The 22,743-nt window shown below is 37.5% G+C and overlaps 1 protein-coding gene across 9 annotated transcripts in view; it reads left to right on the top strand.

The window, feature by feature from the left end:
* Nucleotides 1–22,743, top strand: part of IDE (insulin degrading enzyme) — a 195,033-nt gene that overhangs the window by 123,416 nt on the left and 48,874 nt on the right. For 7 of the 9 annotated variants that reach the window (XM_042909112.1, XM_042909111.1, XM_042909110.1 and 4 more), the window contains 2 exons: nucleotides 2,363–2,532; nucleotides 19,850–19,972. In XM_042909112.1, coding sequence (XP_042765046.1) covers nucleotides 2,363–2,532; nucleotides 19,850–19,972 — 293 coding nt within the window. Of the gene's footprint in view, nucleotides 1–1,812; nucleotides 1,849–2,362; nucleotides 2,533–15,019; nucleotides 15,106–19,849; nucleotides 19,973–22,743 lie in introns of those variants that run through there. The other 2 variants (XM_042909113.1, XM_042909114.1) reach the window with 2 other exon arrangements.

Here is a 22,743-nt window from a genome sequence, read left to right as displayed (position 1 = left end):
ATTTCTTAGTTTTCTACACAGCTAACAATTTCTAATTTTTTGTCATATTAGTGTTTTGATTAATTATCCAAAGTAATTTTTCCTTGGTAACTTTTTACAGTTTTCTATATTGCCAAGAAGGTGTAATTCTGCAGCTTTTTTATGGGTCTATAATTAACGTTGACTTAGCCATTTTAGTGATAGCTTTATTTGCTTATATTGATAATAGTCATTACATATTTTTTGAAAACCTAATAGTTTGAATTTATTCCTTAGTGCAAAGAACATTAACAAGGCAGAGGCATGGGTTCAGGATACATGGCTAGGTCATAGTGGTCTGTTTCTTACTTATTCTAGATTATGTTTCAGTCTTTAGGCAGCAGCTTTGAAGTGTAATCATCTTTTATATGTATTCCCAGAAGACTACCATTAATGAGTTCCCTGGGATCATACACTGAATTTAATTTCCTGCTTTACAAATGCTACAGCAGATGTTCATATAATCTCTGTATGATGGAGGATGTCTGTTACTTGACTCAGAGGGGGAAAAAAAAACCTCTTACATAAGAGCATGTTTTTAAAATATTGATTCTACTGTGTCATTATCGTGACCCTTTACGTGGACCTATCCAGCTGTGGTATGTAGCTATTAGGCGCTTTTACCAGCTTAAATGTATTGAGATAGGTAAAAGAGGTTACCTATCCATAAATAGCTGTTCCCGCGTATAGAGAGGTGGAGTTTCCCTTTGGATTGGTTTGTGTGAAGTGCTTAGCACAGTATCGTATTTACTGTGTGCATAAAATAAATATCAGGTAGTGATAACAGTCTCTTTGACAGCTGAACTGTGAAATACAGTTGCTGAGATGTCCATAGACTCAGGAGTCTCTTAAGGCCCCATTCAGACTCTGCTTGTGGCTTCATCTGAATTCTGGATCTTAATTTTTATAAAATGGAATCTAAAGTTTAAGATTTATTACATGAAATCATACTTTAAATTGTAACCTGATATAGGAGAGTTAACTTATAACTAAAGTCATTTTAGTTAAACTTTAGTACTACTACTACTAAAGAATAACCTCAAGAAAAGCGTTTGGTTACTTACGCCAGAGTTACATGACATGTTATTTGTTGAATCACTGCTTATTAAAATTTTAAAATTCTTTTAATATTTTATAAAAGCTCATAATTGTGTCTTAGTCAAACTACTGTGTCATAGGTTTTTTTATTCCATCATTTTTTCCCCACTAATAAAGTTTGTTTGTTTTTCTCTAGAGGAAGAAAAAACATTCAAATAGAGCCTTTAAAAAGTAGGTCACTTAGTTTGTCCTAAAATGTCTGAGTCTTAAGTGCAGTTGCACCTCAGACTGTAAAAGTTTAAGATTTTTTTGCCCAAGAACTGTCACCTGCCTTTTCCTTTTTTGGAGAATTAGCGATATATAACAGGGATTTTCATGACTTGCCAAATTGCAAATCTTAAATAGATTGCTACTGTCTTCATAAGTCTGCCTTGACTTTTTGCTGTTGTGATATTTTGATTTATAATAAGAAATCTATATTTGGTTTTTCTTCCTGTTCCTGGCCCATAGCTCCTAAAACCCATGGAATTTCCTAAGTGATGAGAGTATTAAAGGTGTCTTTTGGCATGTTAATAAGGTGACTTTGGGGAATCCCCTAGGTAACCTGACAGTTTGTTTCCAGGGCAACCAGCCCTGCTATAGAAAGGTTGGAACTTTCTCTCCAAATCCCAGACCTTCCAAGTGGGGCTGGAGATTGAGTTCAGTTACCAGTAGCTTATGATTTAATCAATCATGCTTATGTAATGAAGTGTTCATAAAAACCCAAAAGGACAGGATTTGTACAACTTCCAGGTTGGTGAAAGCATGGAGGTTTGGGGAGAGTAGCTTCCATGCCTCTTCCCATGTACATCCCTGTGCATCCTTTCTATTTGGCCCTTCCTGAATTATTTCCTTTTATAATAAACTGGTGATCTAGTGAGTAAAATGTTTCTGTGAGTCAGGTGAGCTGTTGTAGCAAATTTATTGAACCAGAGGAGGTGATGGGAACCTCTGATCTGTAGCCACTTAGAAGCCCAAGTCCAGCCTCTGAAGTGTGTGTTGGGGTCGGGGGCAGTCTGGTAGATCTGAGTATATTTTCACTAATATCTCTGGGGTAGATCGACTTCTCTGAATTTATACATGTCCAATATTTTTCTTTTGTTACTTTTTAAAACTTATTTTGCATTTCTTTTTCTTGGTTGCAATGGTAGTGTTTTTGGTTCTGTAGAATTCATACTTCCTATCTGTTGAGTTTCAAATATATTTTTAAAGGCTACTCTTTTAAAATAATAGCTTTCAAATTGTTAATTGTGTTTCCTACCCTTAGGTTTGCACAGTTTTTCCTGTGCCCCTTGTTTGATGAGAGTTGCAAAGACAGAGAGGTGAATGCAGTTGATTCAGAACATGAGAAGAATGTGATGAATGATGCCTGGAGACTCTTTCAGTTGGAAAAAGCTACGGGGAATCCCAAACACCCCTTCAGCAAATTTGGGACAGGTTTGTCAACAGCGGCTTTCATGCATTAGTTCTCTCTGACCTCATTTAAACCCCTGGCCTCTTTTTACAGTATTGTATTTTATAGTTCAGGTTAGAGGATTTTGGAACTCCCATTCCTATCTGTGCTGTTCTTTATAAACTCCCAGTCCTGAGGAAAGGTTGTTACATCATTGCTACTCCCTGTTATTTCTTACCATACCACTACACTTAGGTCGTCTGCTTGGTCTCTGTGTCAGCATTTATATTTGTGACTTGTGATCTGAGATGAGGCTGAAGCTTAGGTATGTGAGTTTCATGGAAAAAGTGATGGGTTATTAAGAAGAGTGATCAAATATGAAGCAAGTTTGTTGGATAATAAGGTATAGGATGGAATTCAGAGTTCAGAAACCGTAAGAATGAAGTGGTTATAATCCCTTTAACAGGTGACTAGCATTTTGGCTAGTAGTTCAAAAAGATGCAAATAGGCTCTTGACAGTGGACTTCATACATAAAACTTGGGATGATATTCTTAAAATTGTAGTAGTAGTGACCTAAGCAATTATTTAGCCCTCCTGAGGGGTTACTCTGGCCCTCATTTAAAAAAAATTATTTTTTAATGTTTATTTACTTTTGAGAGAGAGACAAGAGACAGAGTGCAAGTGGGGGAGGGGCAGAGAGAAAGGGAGACAGAATACGAAGCAGCTCCAGGCTCTGAGCTGTCAGCACAGAACCTGATGCGGGGCTTGAACTCACAAGCTGTGAGACCATGACCTAAGCTGAAGTTGGTCGCTTAAGGGATTGAACCACCCAGGTGCCCCGGCCCTCATTTAAACAGAGGCCTAAATGTTTAAGGAATAGAGCTGTTAAAGGTGTGAATAGATGTTAACTAGCATTTCAAAGAGAGAAGAGAATAGATCCTTGTATTCTGAAATCTACCTTCCAAAGAGAAGTGCTTTTTAAGTGCTCATTTCTAGGCTCCTTGAATCCTCTGGCTCCCATGACCTCCGCTTGTACTCCCTACACATGCCTACTGTCCTTCTTGGGGCTGGCTGTGTGGGAGCTGGAAAGTTGTAGAAGAGTTCTACATAGAGTGCTATAGTCTCCTGGAAGGAGACTAGGGGTGGGATGACAGGGAGTAGAATAAAATAAATGTGGAGATTCTTGACTTCATAATTGTACCCTTTTTCGTTATTCAGATGTTCATTAAAAAATACATATTTAGGGGTGTCTGGGTGGCTCAGTTGGTTAAGTGTCCAACTCCAGGTTTTTGGCTCAGGTCATGATCTCACCGTTCATGGGTTCGAGTCCAGTGGCAGGCTCTGTGCTGACAGTGTGGAGCCTGCTTGGGATCCTCTCTCCTTCTCTCTCTGTCCCTCCCCCCCACACACATACACACACTCTCTCTCTCAAAATAAATAAATAAACATTAGGAAAGAAGTACATGTTTAATTTAAATATTTAAATAGTGCAAAAGTATTCAAGAAGCAAACACAAAAACTCTCTCTTTTCCTCATCTCCTGCCAATCCCACTCACCAGATGTAATCGTTGTTAACAGGTTGCTATGATTAAAATACTGCTTTGGGGATTATAAAATGGCATAAAAATAATAGATTGCTTAGTGTACTTACAAATTTATGCATATTATATAACTTAATTTGGAGAACGTTTTTTAAGACTATAAAGACAGCTTTCTTTCAGTTTGGATACCATTCCAATATATCCAACAGCAGCCAGGAAATTAGCATAGCATTGCAGAATTAAAAGGAGTTTTTTGTTTTTGTTTTTGTTTCTTTTTTTCAGTTTATTTATCTTTTTTCTTTCTTTCTTTCTTTCTTTCTTTCTTTCTTTCTTTCTTTTTTTTTTACTAGTCTCTGCACCCTATGTGGGGCTCAGACTCATGACCCCAATATAAAGGGTCACATGCTCTTCCGACTGGGCCAGCCAGATGCCCCAAATTAGGAGTTTTTATACATTGTGATTGGAAACAATGATATTCTTTTTTTTTTTTTTTTTTAAATTTTTTTTTTCAACGTTTTTTATTTATTTTTGGGACAGAGAGAGACAGAGCATGAACGGGGGAGGGGCAGAGAGAGAGGGAGACACAGAATCGGAAACAGGCTCCAGGCTCCGAGCCATCAGCCCAGAGCCTGACGCGGGGCTCGAACTCACGGACCGCGAGATCGTGACCTGGCTGAAGTCGGACGCTTAACCGACTGCGCCACCCAGGCGCCCCGGAAACAATGATATTCTTTAGACTTCTAGCACTTGGCACTCAATATCGATGTCATTGTTAAGATGAATCCTGTGGTCCCTAAAATGTCTATGTAATGCTGAGTTGTTTGAAAGGTAGCCTTTGTGGAGAACATCAGCATGCATGGCATGTCAAAAAGGGGAGGTGAGATTTATTTTTTAAAGTTTATTTATTTACTTTGGGGGGGGGGGTGAAAAGAGAGAGAATCCCAAGCAGGCCCCACACTGTTAGCGTGGAGCCCTACGCAGGGCGTGAACCCACAAACCGTGAGATCATGACCTGGGTGGAAACCATGAGTCAGACTCTTAACACCCACTGAGCCACCCAGGCACCCTAAGAAGGGGATGTGAGTTTAAAAAAAACAAATTTCAAAATCATTACATCCAAATGGTAGTTGTCCTTTAAGTAGTCCCTCTGGTAGGTTAGATTACTTACACCAACAATGCTGCTATTGTGTAGAACGTGTTGGAGCTCCTCTTTGGGAGTTGCTTTCTTTGAAACAGCCTCACTGGTGACAAATTGTAATCAGCATAATCAGGAAGCAGCCACAGATCTTCCAAAAATAAATACAGTGAATAAGGTGGGTAATATTACTTCTGGTCACAAACAAGGAACAGCCTTAAAGTGTTCTAGAGGAAGGTTTTGGGAGGGATGGGCAAAGAGAAACATTGAATGGTCATATATGTATGGATGGATTCTGAGGGCAGGCTTGTTTTTATAACCCACTGACAAGGCCAACCAGTTAGTCAGCAAAGTATGAGGTAATATAAACAGCTAAAAGATGACTGAGCCAGACTCCATAGAAAAGTATAGAAAATGTGCAAATGCCAGGTTACCTTCTGATTTTAGAAGTATAAACTAACTTTAAACTTTTTGGAGGAGAGGTTCTGTCTGTTTTTAAGGTCACAGATATGTTTGAAAATATGATGGAAGCTGTATACCCTCACGCTGGAAATTATACATATAACATTTTACAGAAATGATCCTTGAAGAAGAATCCTTGTCAAAAATTCATACTTAATTTACTTCTGTTACTTTTGAGTGACTTAAGATGTTTCTGTGAATGTGGGTCATTTTCTCCATCAAGAGAGTATGACATGTTAATAATAATAATATTTAAAATATCAAAAATATATTTAAAACATTTTTAAAATAAAAGTATCAGGAAAAGCTGGGTATTTTTATTTATTTTATTTATTATTTTATTATTTTTTGATGTTTATTTATTTTTGAGAGAGAGAGCACGAGCAGGGAAGGGGCAGAGAGAGAGGAAGACACAGAATCTGAAGCAGGCTCCAGGCTCTGAGCTGTCAGCACAGAGCCTGAATTGGGGCTCGAACTCAGAAACCGCAAGATCATGACCTGAGCCAAAGTCGGATGCTTAACCAACTAAGCCACCCAGGTGCCCCTATTTTTATTTTTTTTAATGTTTTTATTTATTTATTTTTTTTGAGAGAGAGACAGAATGTGAGCTGGGGAGGGGCAGAGAGAAAGGGAGACACAGAATCTGAAGCAGGCTCCAGGCTCTGAGCTGTCAGCACAGAGCCCAAGGCAGGCCTCGAACCCACAAACTGTGAGATCATGACCTGAGCCAAAGTCGGATTTCTTAACTGACTGAGCCAGCCAGGCGCCCAAGCTGGCTATTTTTAAATGAACAAAAGCCAAGCATTATTTATTTATTTATTTATTTATTTATTTATTTTTTTTTTTTAAACATTTATTTATTTTTGAGAGAGAGAGAGAGAGACAGAACGTGAGCAGGGGAGGAGCAGAGAGAGAGAGAGGGACACAGATCTGAAGCAGGCTCCAGGCTCTGAGCTGTCAGCACAGAGCCTGATGTGGGGCTTGAACTCACGAACCCTGAGATCATGACCTGAGCCAAAGTTGGGACGCTCAACAGACTGAGCCACCCAGGTGCCCCCAAGCATTATTTATTTTTAAGAAAACCTTGCGATAAGATGTTTGTCCTTTCTAGTGGGTTTTTCATGCTTCAAAATAGTATAGATCAGTTGCTTTCAAACTCTTTTGTATACAACCCACTGTAAGAAGCACGTTTTACTTAGCAACTCAGAGCACATATACGTGTGTTTGTGTAAGCAGATAAAACAAAAATTTTTACCAAACAGTATCTGCCTAATATCTTGGTATACCTTGTTATATTCTGTTTCTTTAAAAAAAAAAAAAAAAAAAAAAAAATTCTGGTCTGTCAATACATTAAATTTATTTCATTACAATCAAATGGGTTCCAACCCACAGTGTAAATAGTCCATAGTGTTAGGCAGTCATTTTAGTAGGCTCAGAAAAGACATTTGATAAAGCTCAGCACTCGTTCATGAACAAAAACAACAAAAAACTCTGGAGCTGATAAAAGCCTGCATCAAACATGAAAATTATTGATGAGGTTTCAAAAGGATTTCCATTGAAAGGTGAAAACAAAACAGGAATACCCTGTAATAACTTTTTTATTCAGCTGTATCATTGCAGTAAAACAAGAGAAGACAATGTGCTATGTAAGAGGTAGAAAGGAAGCAAAAGAAAAAAAAGAAAAAGAGGTAGAAAAGGAAGGAAAACTTATTCCTGAACACTGAGATAATTCACCCAGGTTGCCTAAAGACAAGAAACACCAAAATTGTATTTTTGTATCCATAGTAATTAATTTAGAAAAACATTACAGGAAAAATAATTTCATTTACAGTATAAAAGTAGCTTTAAGGTGTTTAGAAATGAATCTAATAAGAGGTGTGAGAAATATATAGTGGATATAAAAGAATACCTGAGTAAATGGGGAGATAAACCATGTTCATGAATGGGTAACCTCAGTATCACACAAAGGTAAGTTCACCCCAAATTTATCCAAATTCAATGCAGTGCCAATTGAAAGCCCTAGTTTTGTTTTGTTTGTTTGAAGAGCCTGATAATCTGATTATAAAATTAATAAGAAAGAGTAAAGGGCCAAGAATAACTAAGATACTAAGAACAACAAAGAAGGGACTAATTCTCCCAGATACCAAGACTTACTGTTCTAGTTGTTACAGTAGCGGAACTATTGCAAGAATACAGGAAGATAAGAGATTATGGACCCTAGAAACATAGCACACATAGAAATTTGACCTAAGACAGAGGTACATTACAAATAGATGAAGAGAGGAGAAACTAGTTATCTGTGTAGAAATAAGTAAAATTAGATGCTTATGTCATACCATGCATAAAAATAAATTCCAGGTCAATTAGACCTAATTATGGGAAGGAAACTTTACAACTTGTAGAAGAAAATACAGATTTTTTTCATCTTAAGGAAAGCATTCTTAAAAGAAAAAAAGAGATAAACTAAAAAACAGACTCTTAACTATAGAGGACAAACTGACACTGATGGTCACCAAAAGAGAGGTGGGTAGAGGGATGGGTGAAATAGGTGAAGGGGATTAAGAGTACACTTACACGAACACTGAGTAGAGTATAGAATTGTTGAGTCACTGGATTGTACATCTGATACTAATATCACAAACCGTATCTTTTAGAGATAAAGATAAATCATAGGTTTAAAGATAAATTTGATTTCATCAAAATTTAAAATTTCTGTTCAATAGACATAAAAGCAAAAGATAATCCATACACTCATTGAAGGTATTTGCAAAGCATGTAACATAAAAAGTTGTATAAGTAAATAAGTAAAAGATAAAACAGCTCGTTAGAAAAAATAGGCAAAGGATATGAATATGGAGTTTACAGAAGAGGGTATTTGGGTAAACATAAAAAAGATGCTCAAATCATTAAAATCAGGGGGAAATTAAAATAAATAATTAAAAAATAAAAACACTGAGATACCATTTGACACCTATCAGGTTGGCAACAACAAAGTCAGGCGGAACTGAGGATTATGGTGAGGATGCAGGAAAACAGAAACTCAGATGCTGTTGATGGGAAAATAAATTGGTTCATCCACCTTGTAAAACAATTTGGCAATGTCTAATAAAGTGATGCCTACTCCCTTTGACCCAAGGAATTCATTTCTTCACAAGTACTCTAGAGAGAAACAACTTTAGTTATTGCGCACAGGGAACATACACAAGAATTCTCATGAAGCATTTTTTGAATTAGTGAAAAGTAGGAAATGACTTAAATGTCCAGCAACAGTTGAATAAATTAATACATTTTGGTCTATGCATACAGTAGAGTATTCTATAAAAGCTAAAATGAGTGAGCTAGAACTCATGTATGAAACCAGGTAAAGAGCAAAATATTTTGAGCAAAATGCAAGTTGCAGAATGTGTTTTGGGTGATAGCTTTCTATAAAATTTGAAGACAGGCAAACCAATACTGCATCTCGTAATGTCTGTATATGTATATGATCTAGTATAAAATGTGCATGAGAATGCTTAAACACCAACTTCCCTTTAGTATGTCTGCGAGTGGGGAGACAGACAGGCAGGAGAGACTGTATCTCTAGGAGGAGAAAGATTTGTAACAAAATGTGGCAAAATGTGAAGAGTGGTAAAACTGGGTGGTGAGTACATAGGTGTACATGGTGTAAGTCTGTATGTTTAAACATTTATAAATATTCCACAGTTTTAAAATTTAAGGATAAATGTGAAATATTTCTTTTACCCATTTATCACAAATGGAAAAACGAAAGGCTGAGAGGGTGACACTTTTCAGGATGAGCAGAAGAAGGCCTCCTTTTGTGTGTGGGGACTGTTTGTATGTTTACTACATAAGCACATCTGTGTCAAAAGATAGCTGCAGGTTACCTGTCTTATTCTGGTAAGCTTTTGGTTTTGCAAACCTTTGTCTAACCAAGTGGGACAAGCCCTTAAATTACTATTCTTTTTCTTGTATCTTCGTTCCCATGCTGAGAGTTCTCACATTCTCAAACTGACATCTGGCAAGTATTTTTCTGTTTCAAGTTAGTTACTCTGTTTGAAAGTTGCTTTCCTAGATATTGTGTGTTAAATCTGTCTCCACACATGTCTTCATTGAATCCCTTTATGGCTCTCCTACCCTCAAACTTCAGCCAGGAATCCCACCTCTAACTAGCATATTCTAGGTGATTTAAAGTTTGGCCTCCGAAGTTGGGCAGCACTCTATTTAAATATTTGCTCTACCACTGGCTAGCTCAGGGACACTGGGCACGTTGCTTAACTTCTGTAGGCCTCAGTTTCCTCCCATATCAGGTTGACATGAGAATTAAGTGAGGTTGTCCGTGTGAAGTGGTTGGAGAAAAGTCTGGGGTCTATAATAATGTTTAATAAGTTGGATTTTATTTTATTTTATTTTATTTTTTTTTTAATTTTTTTTTTTTTTTTTTAACCTTTTATTTTTGAGACAGAGAGAGACAGAGCATGAATGGGGGAGGGTCAGAGAGAGGGAGATACAGAATCTGAAACAGGCTCCAGGCTCTGAGCTGTCAGCACAGAGCCCGACGCGGGGCTCGAACTCACAGACCGCGAGATCATGACCCGAGCCGAAGTCGGACGCTCAACCGACCGAGCCACCCAGGCGCCCCAATAAGTTGGATTTTAAAAAATACTTTGGAAAAGGAAAAAGAAAAGAGAAAATCTTAGTTCTGGTCATTTTTTAGTGATCTGTTTCTCTAACCTAACACCACAGACATGATGGGAGCAGCTGGAAAGAAAATAAAAGAAGGAAGTCAAGTAGGTAGGGGAAACAACAGGCACTCCTTTATAAGTGGAATGAAAGGTGAAGTGGAAGGGCGTGTGGAAGAAGGGGGGTTTGTTACTTAGTTATTTACTATGTTTTGTAGTTTGTACTATAGGATAAGAATTTAAGCAGGGTCTTACAAGTTGGCCCAGATGAGTCTTTCTCTCTTAGTTGACAAGTAATTCTTCTTTTAACCCCCTACATGTAAAGTACATTAGAATATGCAAAGAAATGTAACCAGTATCTTTACATTCAAAGTGCTTATAGTTGTGTTGGAAAGTTAAGACACACCCAGGATTTCACTGGAGTATAACCTTGGGTTTAGTTTTCTGGGATCATTATCTCTTCTTTGTCCTCCTCCTCACTAATTTTTATTGACTGCTGTGCTAAGTAATTTACCTGGATTGTTTAATTTAATTCTTACAGTATTCCCAGTAGGTATATACCCTTATTATTTCCATTTTATAGATGAGTAAACTAAGACTTGAGAGAAGATAAATTGCTTGTGATCACTCAGCTTTAAGTGCTGGGGCATGCTCTAAACCCAGATCTGTTACTTTTAATCACTATTCTATTCTGCCTGCTTAGGGTTGCCTGGAATTGAATTCTCCAGGACCTCAGAGGATATGCAAACTGAATTCTCCTGAAGGGTAGGTAGGATTTTCTTAAGCAGAAGAAAGGAAGAGCCGTTTAAGAGGAAAAGCAACTAATATTTATTGTATGAGTATTAAATGCCACACACTGAGTAGGTATTCTACCTAATATGATTTCACTTAATGTTTACCACAGTACTGAAATTTCATCATGCCCTGTGACAGATGTCGAAATGAGTATTGAGAGAGAATGGCCTTGAGGGGCATGCAGGGAGAGGGAGGTGGGGTGGTGGTGGAACTTTCTTTGTGGGTTCGGGGATTTGATATCACGTCAGTCTGAACTCAAAGCCGGTGTTCTTTACCATAATGTTAGGTTGGCCCCCAGAACTATGACAAAAAGAAAGGACCAAGGAGTGAGCCCAGTGTCTTTTGGAGAAAACAAGTTAGAATAGTTGTAACAAAGAACACTTTGCATAGGAAAAGGAAGGAACAGAGCAGGAAAATGGACTGGAAATGAAAAATAGGAAATGCAAACAAGATAACTGAAGGACTCCTGATCTTGAGATGATGGTAATGATACAAAATCAGATCCTGATAAAAGTTAATCATTTACTTTTCCTCCCTTACCTCCTTCTCTTTGTCTCCCTCCTTTTATTTTTTTTAAAAATTTTTTTAATGTTTATTTTTTAGAGATAGAGCATGAGTGGGGGCAGGGCGGAGAGCAAGAGGGAGACCCAAAATCTGAAGCAGGCTCCAGGCTCTGAGCTGTCAGCACAGAGCCTGACTTGTGGCTTGAACTCACAAGCCATGAGGTCATGACCTGAGCCAAAGTTGGATGCTTAACCGACTGAGCCACCCAGGTGCCCCTCTCCCTCCTTCTTAAATGAAGAATTTAAAACATACAAAAATAAGCAAATACTGTAATGAATCTCGTGTATGCATTGCCCTGCTTCTGGCCCGTCCAGACTGATCCACATTCCCATTCACCCCCTTGTATTGTTTTGAAGAGATCCTAGATAGCATATCCCTTCACTCACAAAGATTTCAGTATATACCTCTCAAAGATGAGGACTCTTTTAAAAACAATATTATCACTAATAGCCAATCTAGTTTTCATATTTCTAGTTGTCTCATAAAAACCTGTAATTTTAAAAGTTTATTTGGATTAGGGTCCACATAATGTTCAAATGTTAGTGAGTGATAGGTCCTTAAATATCTTTTACTCTGTAGGTATAGGTTCATCCTTATCTCCCTCCCCTCCCCACCCTGAAATTAATTTATTGAAGGATGAGGTTGGTTGCTGCATAGAGCTTTTCATAGCCTAGATTTTCCTGCTTGCATCCCCAACAATATATTTTAGCATATTCCTATCTCTGACCTCTGTATTTCCACAAATTGGCAGCTGAGTATAGAGGCTTGATCAGATTCATGGGGTTTTTGGACAAGACTTCCTAGGTGGTGATGTGGTCTTCTGTCAGGGTCATATAATGTCTAGTGTTGCAACCATTCATCCTCAGTGTGTCACTTCCCTAATTCTAATTCTCTTATTTCTCCTACTATTTGACCACCCAGTGGTACAGTTGTTATAGGAAAAGCAAGACAAATGCTTGATTCGTTCCCTTCATTTACAGTTTTCAAAATAATGAATTGGTTCCCTAGCATCCTTGAATGATGACTCATTTGTTTGGTTATACAAATATTTGAATTGTTTCAGCCCACTTACTCATTTAATATTCCCTAAGTTTTTCCACGGATACTGTTTTTCATTGTTATTGTCTTTTTTTTTCCTTGCTAGCGTATGTGTCTATGGAAAATTAGAAATTTACAGAAACCTAGAACTGGATTAACCAAGTATACAGGTGCTTTATTAAGGCATTTATGAGGTTTTCATTTCTAGTCCCATCTCATAACTTACATCTTATCCTTGCATGTCCTAACCCAGGTGCAGGAGAATTGCCCTTTAGAATTTTATGGGAAAATTTGTATGTCTCAAAAGGCTTTAGTCCCTTCCAGAATTTTTAGAAGAATGCCGTAGCAGGAACAAAGAGCTTTTTAATTTTTGTTTATTTTTAATTTTTTTGTGTTTGTTTATTTTTGGGAGAGAGAAAGACAGTGTGTGAGTTGGGGGATAGGGGATAGAGAGAGGGAGACAGAATCCGAAGCAGGCTCCAGACTCTGAACTCTAAGTGCAGAGCCCAATGTGGAGCTTGAATCCACAAACTGCGAGATCATGACCTGAGCCAAAGTCGGACACGCAACCGATGGAGTCACCCAGGTGTCCCTAATTTTTATTTATTTATTTTTACTTATTGAGAGAGAGAGAGACCGAGACAGAGAGAGAATCCCAAGCAGGCTTGTGCTGATAGCGTGGGGCTCCATCTCACGAACTTGAGATCATGACTTGAGCAGAAATCAAGAGTCAGACACTTAACTGACTAAGGCAACCAGGAGCCCCAAGAAAGAGCTTTTTTTTTTTTTTTAAAAATGTATAATACAATTGACCCTTGAATAGTGTGGGAGTTAAGAGTGCTGACTCTTCCCATAGCTGAAAATCCATGTGTAACTTTTTTTCTCTAAGTTTATTTATTTTTAAGTAATCTGTACACCCAACATAGGACTTAAACTCATGACCCTGAGATCAAGAATTACACATTCCCATGACTGAGCCAGCCAGGCGCCCCCCCATGTATAACTTGAATCCCCACAAAACTTTACTACTAACAGCTTATGTTGACCAGAAGCCTTACCAATAATGTAAACAACCCATATTTTGTATGTTATATGTATTGTATACTGTATTCTTACAATAAAGTAAGCTAGAGAAAAGAAAATGTTAAAATCATAAGAGAAAATACATTTATAGTCTTTACTGAATTGTATTTATTTATACAAGTACTGTATTTATTGGAAAAAATCCACAGGTGAGTGGATCCATGAATTCAAACCCATGTTGTTCAAGGGTCAACTGTACTTCCAAGTAATTAGCTATAGATATATTAACATGACTTTTAGAATCTTGGGATTTCAGAAAACACTTAAGATTTTCATCGTTTTAACTAGCAAGTTGACCTTCCATGAGAGCCTTATTACACATACAGTTGGAGATGGCTCTAGTTTCTACTTAAAAAATTTTTTTAATGTTTATTTACTTTGAGAGAGACAGAGACAGAATATGAGTGGGTTAGGGGCAGAGAGAAAGGGAGACACAGATCTGAAGCAGGATCCAGGCTCCGAGCTGTCAGCACAGAGTCTGACGCGGGGCTAGAACTGATGAGCTGTGAGATCATGACCTGAGCCGAAGTCAGACGCTCAACTGACTGAGCCACCCAGGTGCTCCAAGACGGCTCTAGTTTCTAAAACAGATTTCTAAAACTTCAAACTCAGTCTTTCGTACATGATAAGATATATATGCTTGGCTTCAGAATTTTCCAGGAAAATAAATTCTTTTTCTTGAAATTTGGTATTTGTATACATTAGTACTGAGTTTGTAAGCTTTTTTCTTTTTAATAGTATTTAAAGTAGTTGTTGCAATGAAAATGTAGGCTAGCATTTACTGAGCTTTATAATTTATACAACCTTTTTCATATCCATTATCACTTTTCATAAGCTTCATAACAACCCAAGTTAATATTAAATAATTATTGTCTGACAGGCGCTATGCTGAGCCTTTATTATTCAAATAATACTCCTAGCAATCCTCTGAGGTTGGTGCTTTTATTATTCTATGTTACAAATAAGAAAACTGGGGCCTAGCAAGGTTGAGAAACTTGCCTGTATCTCACAGCTAGGAAATGGAGGCTGCGGTGGGGGGGGGGGGGGGTGGGTGTTGAGCCCTAGCTCTTAACAACTGGGCCTGTATCCATGTTGGTCCTATTTTGCCGACCAAATAAATGACCCCTTGGAGATGTTGGGAGACTTTTCCAAGGTCGTTTAATTGATATGTGATGGAGTCAGGACAAGAAACCCTGAATCTTCCAGCTGCCAAGCCAGTGCTCTCTCCAGCAGGCCCAGAGTAGAAGGGTTCCAGTCAGCAATCCTGATATCCTCAGTCCACTGCTGGAGCTCACTGTAATGGTAACAGAGCCAGAAAGGTAAGATTCAGGATTTTGGTAGCAGCATTTCAGTTGATACAAATGACCTAGCTGAGTTAGCACTAAATTAGGACAGTATGTGTCTAGAGACTGAACTGGTATTTGTTTTCCCAGCCATATTCACAGTGTTCTCCACCATGGATTCTTAGGTAGAAGAAAGTTATCTAGACCATTTACTGAGCTTTCTTCTCTACTTCAGTGCCACCATTTCTGTGATATTCTCAGAAGCCAGGAGTCTCTCCTACAATTCACATCGTAACAGCAGTAGCTGTTGTTTATCGTGTGTTTATTTTGTTATACATGAAGTATTAAGTACTTTAAACTTTTTACAGATTCATTAACTGTCATAAAAGAGGTAGGTTCAAAACCATTTACCAGATCATTCCTACATATTACTTAAAGACGCAGAGTGTTACAAATACAGTTTGGGCATCTGATGTGCCCTTCTTCATTTGCCGTTTCCCCCCTGCTTCTGGGAGGTAACTACTGTCTTAAGTTTGTTTGGTGACTACTATTACCATGTTTGTTTGTTTTTTTAATATCTCTAGTCATGTATTTATCTCTAAGCAATATGTTGTATAGTTTTTAGTTTTACAAAAATGGCATTTTATTGTGAGTAATCTCTGCCACTTGTATTTTTTTATTCACCATTATATTTGTAAGAGTTCTCCATATTGGTGAATGTGCCTCTGGTTAAGTTTTTAAATTTTTATTGCTGCTATTTGAAAAATTCACTGAATATATCACTCTTTTATCTATCTTCCTGTTAATGGAATAGTGCTGCTATAAGCATTCTTGTACATATGTCCTTGCACACAGTTCTTTAGGGTACACGTGTCCAGCAGTGGAATTACTGTGTAGTAGGATATGTACATCTTCACATTCAATAAATATTGTCAAGTTGTTGCTTATAGTGGTTGATTTAAAATACACTTTATCTTGTAGTGGCTGAGTTCTCATTTCTCCACATCCCTAAACAGCACTTGACATCATCAGGCTTTCATATTTTTGCTATTTATTGAATGTGAAATATTACTCTTAAGCTTGTCTACATGCGTTTTTTGTTTTTTTTTTTCTAATTTGGTGTAAACCTACCAATGTAAGAATTGATACTGAACCTAAGAGAAGTAAAGTGACTTGTTTAAGGTCATGCAACCAGAAGATGGCTGAAGCTGGATTAGATGAGAGCTCTGTGAACACCAAAGCCAGTGCCTGTTCCTCCCTACCTAAGGGTCATGGCCCCAACACCGACAGAGTTCACCTGGTGATTCAAGGACTGATTCTGAAGTTCTGTACATTATGCCCTGCTTTTCCTTTCATTTCGTTGTCTATGTCTTGAGAAATTCTACCAGCTAGCCTTCCTGTTTTTAGTTAACTCTTTTAAAGGATTTGTTATAAAAGGGTTAATAAACTTAATAGCAAGATGGAGTCTTTGCCCCATTTGTTTTTGAGGTGTGTGTGTGTGTGTGTGTTTAAACAGCGCCCATTTATTAGCTCACAGTTTTGTAGGTCAGAAGTCTGACATGGCATGGGATTCCCTGCTCAGGGCATCACAAGGCTGTAATCAAGATACTGACCACATAAAGTTTCCTTCTGAAGGCTCTGGGGAAAAACATCTTTCAACATCATTCTTAACCATTGGCAAAATTCAGTTCCTTTTTACCATTTCCATGCTCAGCTGCTCCAAGCTCCTAAATATCACCTGCATTCCCTGCTATGTAGTCCCCTTTCTCTTCAAGCCAGTGATGGTATGCCAGTCAGTTCTTTCTTATGCTTTGAATCTTTGACATCTTCTTCAGCCACTTGCCAAATAAAATGCTTTGTATGTATGTATTTATTCTTAAAAATTATTAAGAAAATTTTTTGGTTGGCTCATTTGTACCTGGTATCCATGTTTCTCTGTCAATGGATTGAGAGCTGATTATCCTGATCCCAAGAGAGTCATAGTGGAGAACCTCTTCCTCTTTCTAATTCAGGTACCTCTAAGGATATGAAACAGCCATCTGGGCTGTGTTCCCAAATGGACCATAATTTCCTACTGTCATCACATATTAGAAAAACTGAAAACGTGTAGGCAGCAAAGAAATGAGTATGTAGATTCATAGAATGGTATCTCTTTATAGCAAATAGATTGAGCAAATGTGATTGAGCTTCTGTTTAGCAGTTTGGTCAGAGATCCTGTATCATTAAGATTTTGGACCTCAGGTGAGCTAGACTGTTGTTGATAATGGCTTCTTTGGCTCTTTTTTTTTCTTTTAACTTTTTGTTGAAGTAAATTTGCAGGAAAGTGTGTGTGGTTCTGATAAATTATTGCTGTTTTTACCTTTGCTGCTATTTGAAGAATCAGTTAAATTAATGTACTGCTATTACTTATGTATGAACCCTTGAATTTTCAAAAACAGCACAATATGGAACCAGCAGACAGTGAAGAAACAGAACATTAACTGCACCTCACTGGCCGTCTTTCTGCCTCTTTGTAGTCACTGTCCATCCCTTAAGGGTAACCTCTGTCTGGCTTCTCATAACCCAGATTAGTTTTGTCTGTTTTTTTGCTTTGTATAAATGAAATGAAAAAGTGTATCCTCTTTGTGTCTGGCTTCTTTCATTCAACCTTAAGGTTGTGAACTTAATCCATACTGTTGTGTATAAACAGTAGGTTGTTCATTCTCTTTGCTGTCTAGTATTCTGTCGGGTTCTTTGGCTCGTTTGAATATAGCATTGCCAGTGTTTTGCCATGATCTGTGTTTTATTATGTTTGGGGTATGTTCCTACTTTACCTCTATTTTTAAAGTGGGTCTAAAGATAAAGGATAGGAACTAGAATGGTAGGATATTCAGATACATTAAAATCCAAGCAGAATGTGTTAGAGCTGGTCAACCTGAAGGAACTTTTCAGTTCTAAATGGGGCCATGATCTTGGTCTTCATAAGCTTTGATTTGAGGGTTTTTTGTTTTGTTTTGTTTTGTTTTTAACCCAGAATATGGACCTGATTGTGAATAGGCAAATCAGATCACATTTAGACAAAAATCTGGTTTTGGTCTCACACTATCACATTTATAGCCTGTTAAAATAAAACTAAATTTCTCCAGATTTGAGTCTCTCAGTTTGTCATTCTTAGTTCACATATTGTAGGAATCTGAGCTTGGCAGAGTAAATGACTAAAGAAGCTGTATGGAGTAGTCCCTCTGGAATTGAGGCTGTTGGAATCTTCTATTAGTATAAAAGAAAGGCACCATCTAGTTTTATCTTAATATGAGAGAACTTCAAACCATTACCCAGGAAAAAGTGCTTTTTCTTCTGAATACTTTTAAAAACACCCGAGTCCCTCAGGTAAAGTGAAGGGATGTCTCAGGACCCCAAGTAGAACACATCTTTAGTGTGAACTTGAGAGGATTTGTTAAGAACCTGAAAACTTGGGGCGCCTGGGTGGCTCAGTCGGTTAAGCGGCCGACTTCAGCTCAGGTCATGATCTCACAGTTTGTGAGTTCGAGCCCCGCGTCGGGCTCTGGGCTGATGGCTCGGGGCCTGGAGCCTGCTTCTGATCCTGTGTCTCCCTCTCTCTGCCCCTTCCCCATTCGTGCTCTGTCTCTCTCTGTCTCTCAAAAATGAATAAATGTTAAAAAAAAAAAAAAAAAAAGAACCTGAAAACTTGACTAGCAAGCTACTGCTAGTGAATATGAGCATATCTGATCCTTTTGTGACTAGAAAAAGGTTAATGAGCTCTTGCTAGGCTGTTGTTTGCACACACTCTCCACTAGATCTGTTGATTCAAGCATTCAGGCGTGAATCTTGGCTCAGGACTATGCAGCTGTACAGTGCTAAACAATGGATTTAGGAACGCCATCTGGTGGCTCTCTCTAGATACCCAGATTCAGGAGGAGAGGGACTCTTCAGATGCCAATTCAGCAGCCATTCTAATGACCCAGTTGGGGGGAGGGGACATATAAAGAATGTGTTCTGCCATAGTTTCATCTCTGCAGATGAAAATAAATAAAAGCTATTTAGGATTTTTAGGATATTTTAGGATTTGAGGATATTTCTAGTCAAGGTGCCATTTTGGGGGAGACAGCAGTCATTAGAATTCTCTCTCTCTGTCCCTAAATTGCAAGATTTTTGTTAGAAAGGTAGTGCTTACAGATTGTGACCATTTGCTTTTGACTTGCATGCTTCACCCTAATTGAGTTATTAAATTTCATGAGATCTCATAGTGGTACACTATATACATTGCTTGAGACTTACAAAAATAGCATTGCATCCTATTTTTACCAGTCTAGATCAAATCCATGAGAATTCGCATCACAAATTTAATGCTTCAGCCAAGAATAGTACATTTCTTTCCACAAGTAACTTGGTAAGTTCCGAAAAGATCCCTCAAGGACTCTCCTCAATTAATTATGGAGTACATAGGGAATTGAAAATTAAAGTAAGTGTGAATGGAGGCCATGTAGATCTCATTTTGTCTTATGAGTGCTCATAATATCTACTATCTCATAGGGATTTTAAGGTGTATAATTTTCATAAAGCACTTTAAGTTCCTGAGGGAAAACTCTCTATAGTTTAAAATGTTACTAATTTGTACTATTCTATCCTGTTTATCCAGCTTACTTTCAGGCATATTAACTAATCATTATATCTGTTAGTTTGAACTCTTGTTTTTTAAGTTTACTTTACAGCAATGTGAGTAATATAACTTTAAAGTCCATGTATTTTTCCTTTTCTAAGAAATGTTTTTCTTCCTTTTCAGGAAACAAATATACTTTGGAGACTAGACCAAACCAAGAAGGCATTGATGTAAGGCAAGAACTACTGAAATTCCATTCTACTTATTATTCATCAAACTTGATGGCAATTTGTGTGTTAGGTCGAGGTAAGAATCCTTGAAATTTTTCATAGAATTGGATAATCTAAGTTTTCCATTTGTATATAAGAATATACTTTGAAAGGATATAAGATACAGCCTTTTATCTGCTGAGAGGCTTTAGAAAATGATCTCCTTGTTGGAGAATATGTGGAGAGGAATTTTGTTTTTAACTCTATATTCTAAGAAGAAGTACAGATGATTTAAAATGGAGACCTGAGGGAAATATAAATCAGATATAAAAGCAAAGAAAGGTAGTATAAAGGAAAAGATGAACAGATTTGATCTTATAACAATTCAGAAAACTAGAAACGAGATTAAAAGCCAGATGGGAAAAAAAAGAGGCAGATGATGGTACACTGGGAAAACAATTTGAAATATATACAACAAAGGTTTGACTTTATATTTACGTAATTATTTTTTAATTTTATTTTTTAAAGTTATTTACTTATTAAAAATTTTTTTCTTAATGTTTATTTATTTTTGAGACAGAGACAGAGCATGAACAGGGGAGGGGCAGAGAGAGAGGGAGACACAGAATCTGAAACAGGCTCCAGGCTCTGAGCCATGGGCATAGAGCCCAACGCGGGGCTCGAACCCACGAACTGTGAGATTGTGACCGAGCCGAAGTTGGACGCTTAACCGACTGAGCCACCTGGGCGCCCCTAAAGTTTTTTTTTTTTAAGTTTTTATTTTAATTCAAGTTGGTTAATATATAGTATTATATTAATTTCAGGTGTACAATACAGTGACTTAACAGTTCCATATATCACATGGTGTTCATCACAACAAAAGTACACTCCTTAATCCCTATCACCTGTTTCACCCATTTCTCGCCCCCCCCCACCCCCACCTCCCTAGCTCCATCAGTGTGGTCTCTATAGTTAAAAGTCTTTTTCTTGATTTGTGTCTGTCTCTCTGCCTTTTTCTCCCCCCCCCCCTTTACTTGTTTGTTTTATTTCTTAAATTCTACATGAGTGAAATCATACGGCATTTGTCTTTCTCTGACTGACTTATTTCACTTAGCATAATACTCTCTAGCTCAACCCATGTTGCAAATTGCAAGATTTCACTCTCTTTTATGGCTGAGTAATCCGTTGTAGATTTGTACTGTATCTTCTTTATCTGTTCATCTGTCGATGGACACTTGGGCTGCGTCCATATAAAGGTTTGACATTTTTTTTAAATTTTTTTATGTTTTTATTTATTTTTGAATGAGAGAGAGAAAGACAACATGAGTGGGGAGGGGCAGAGAGAGAAGGATATACAGAATCCAAAGCAGGTTTTAGGCTCTGAGCTGTCAGCACAGAGTCCAACGCGGACTCGAACTCACAAACCGCGAGATCATGACCTGAGCTAAAGTTGGACACTTAACTGACTGAGTCACTCAGGCACCCCAAAGATTTGACTTTTTAAATGCAGATTAACTAGGGGTGCCTGGGTGGCTCATTCAGTTGAGCATCTGACTTCAGCTCAGGTTATGATCTCACAGTTTGTGAGTTTGAGCCCTGCGTAAAGCTCTGTGCTGACAGCTGAGCCTGGAGCCTGCCTTGAATTCTGTGTCTCCCTCTCTCTCTGACACTCCCCCATTCACACTCTGTCTCCCTCTCTCTCAAAAATAAATAAACATTAAAAAAATTTTAATGCAGATTAACTAAAGATAATAAAGTGTTTCTTTCTGTTAAATTACCTTAATTTTGTTTTTGTTTTCAAGTAATACTCATTATGGAGGAGCAGTGCCCTTTTGTATTGGTGGTAGTGTATACAATTTATGCAGTTCCTCTAGACTTTCTGGAGGACAGTTTAACAAGATGCATCATCCTTAAAAAGTTTATTTTTACTTCTAGAAATGCAATCTGAGGAAATAACTAGAGTTGTCCAAAAAGGTGATGCACTAGAATGTTTCTGTCAGTATAGTGTTTATTAGCAAAAAGTTAGAAACAATCTGATTGTTCATTAATTGAAGATAGGTTAAATAATGATGTTATAGCTATGTAATAGGTCATCTTATAGAAAATAGCATCTCTTTTCCCACTTTCTCTTCTCCTACCTGCTTTATTTTTCTTTACAACATTTATTACCACCTGAAATACTATTCATTTTCATTGCCCACTGCACTAGAAAGTAATTTACTTGAGAATAGAAACTGTTTTGTTCACTCTTTGCCACCAGTGCCTGAGTTAGTGTTCGACACATCACATGCACATGGTAAATATGTATGTCCAGTAGAAAACGAAAACACTCTATAAAAACTATGTGCTGTATGATCCCATTTGGGGATTTATAAAAAATTATTTTTAATAGACATATGTGGTATATACATAAGACAAAATAGAAAAACATATACTAGAAATTTAATGTGATATCGCAGTTTAGAACTGACACTCTAGACTCTGACAACTTGGGTTTGAATTCCAGATATACCACCTACTTAGCCATGTGGCTGTGAGCTAACAAAGTTACTTCAGATCTCCGACCTTTAGTTTTTGCTTTTTTAAAATGGAGTTGTGCTACCTCATACCTGTTGTGAGGTTTAATCAAGATAATGCAGAAAAAGTGTTTAGCATAATGCTTGGCACAGCAAATGCTCCATAAATGGTAGCTATTTTTAGCTTCCCATAATCATGAGATTATGAGCGACTTTTGTTTTCTTTTTGTATTTGTGGTAAGTTTTCTACTTTTGGCAAATGTGACTTTTTGTAGGTAGGAAATAAACAACCAAATACATTTTAAGTTGGTAACAAGAACCAAGCTATAAAATGGGTCCAAGAAGTAAAGCC

The sequence above is a fragment of the Panthera leo genome, chromosome D2 (assembly GCF_018350215.1).
Source record: "Panthera leo isolate Ple1 chromosome D2, P.leo_Ple1_pat1.1, whole genome shotgun sequence".
Classification (NCBI taxonomy): Eukaryota; Metazoa; Chordata; class Mammalia; order Carnivora; family Felidae; genus Panthera; species Panthera leo.
The sequence above is the reverse complement of the archived record's forward strand: the minus strand, read 5'-3'. Positions and strand labels throughout refer to the sequence as shown.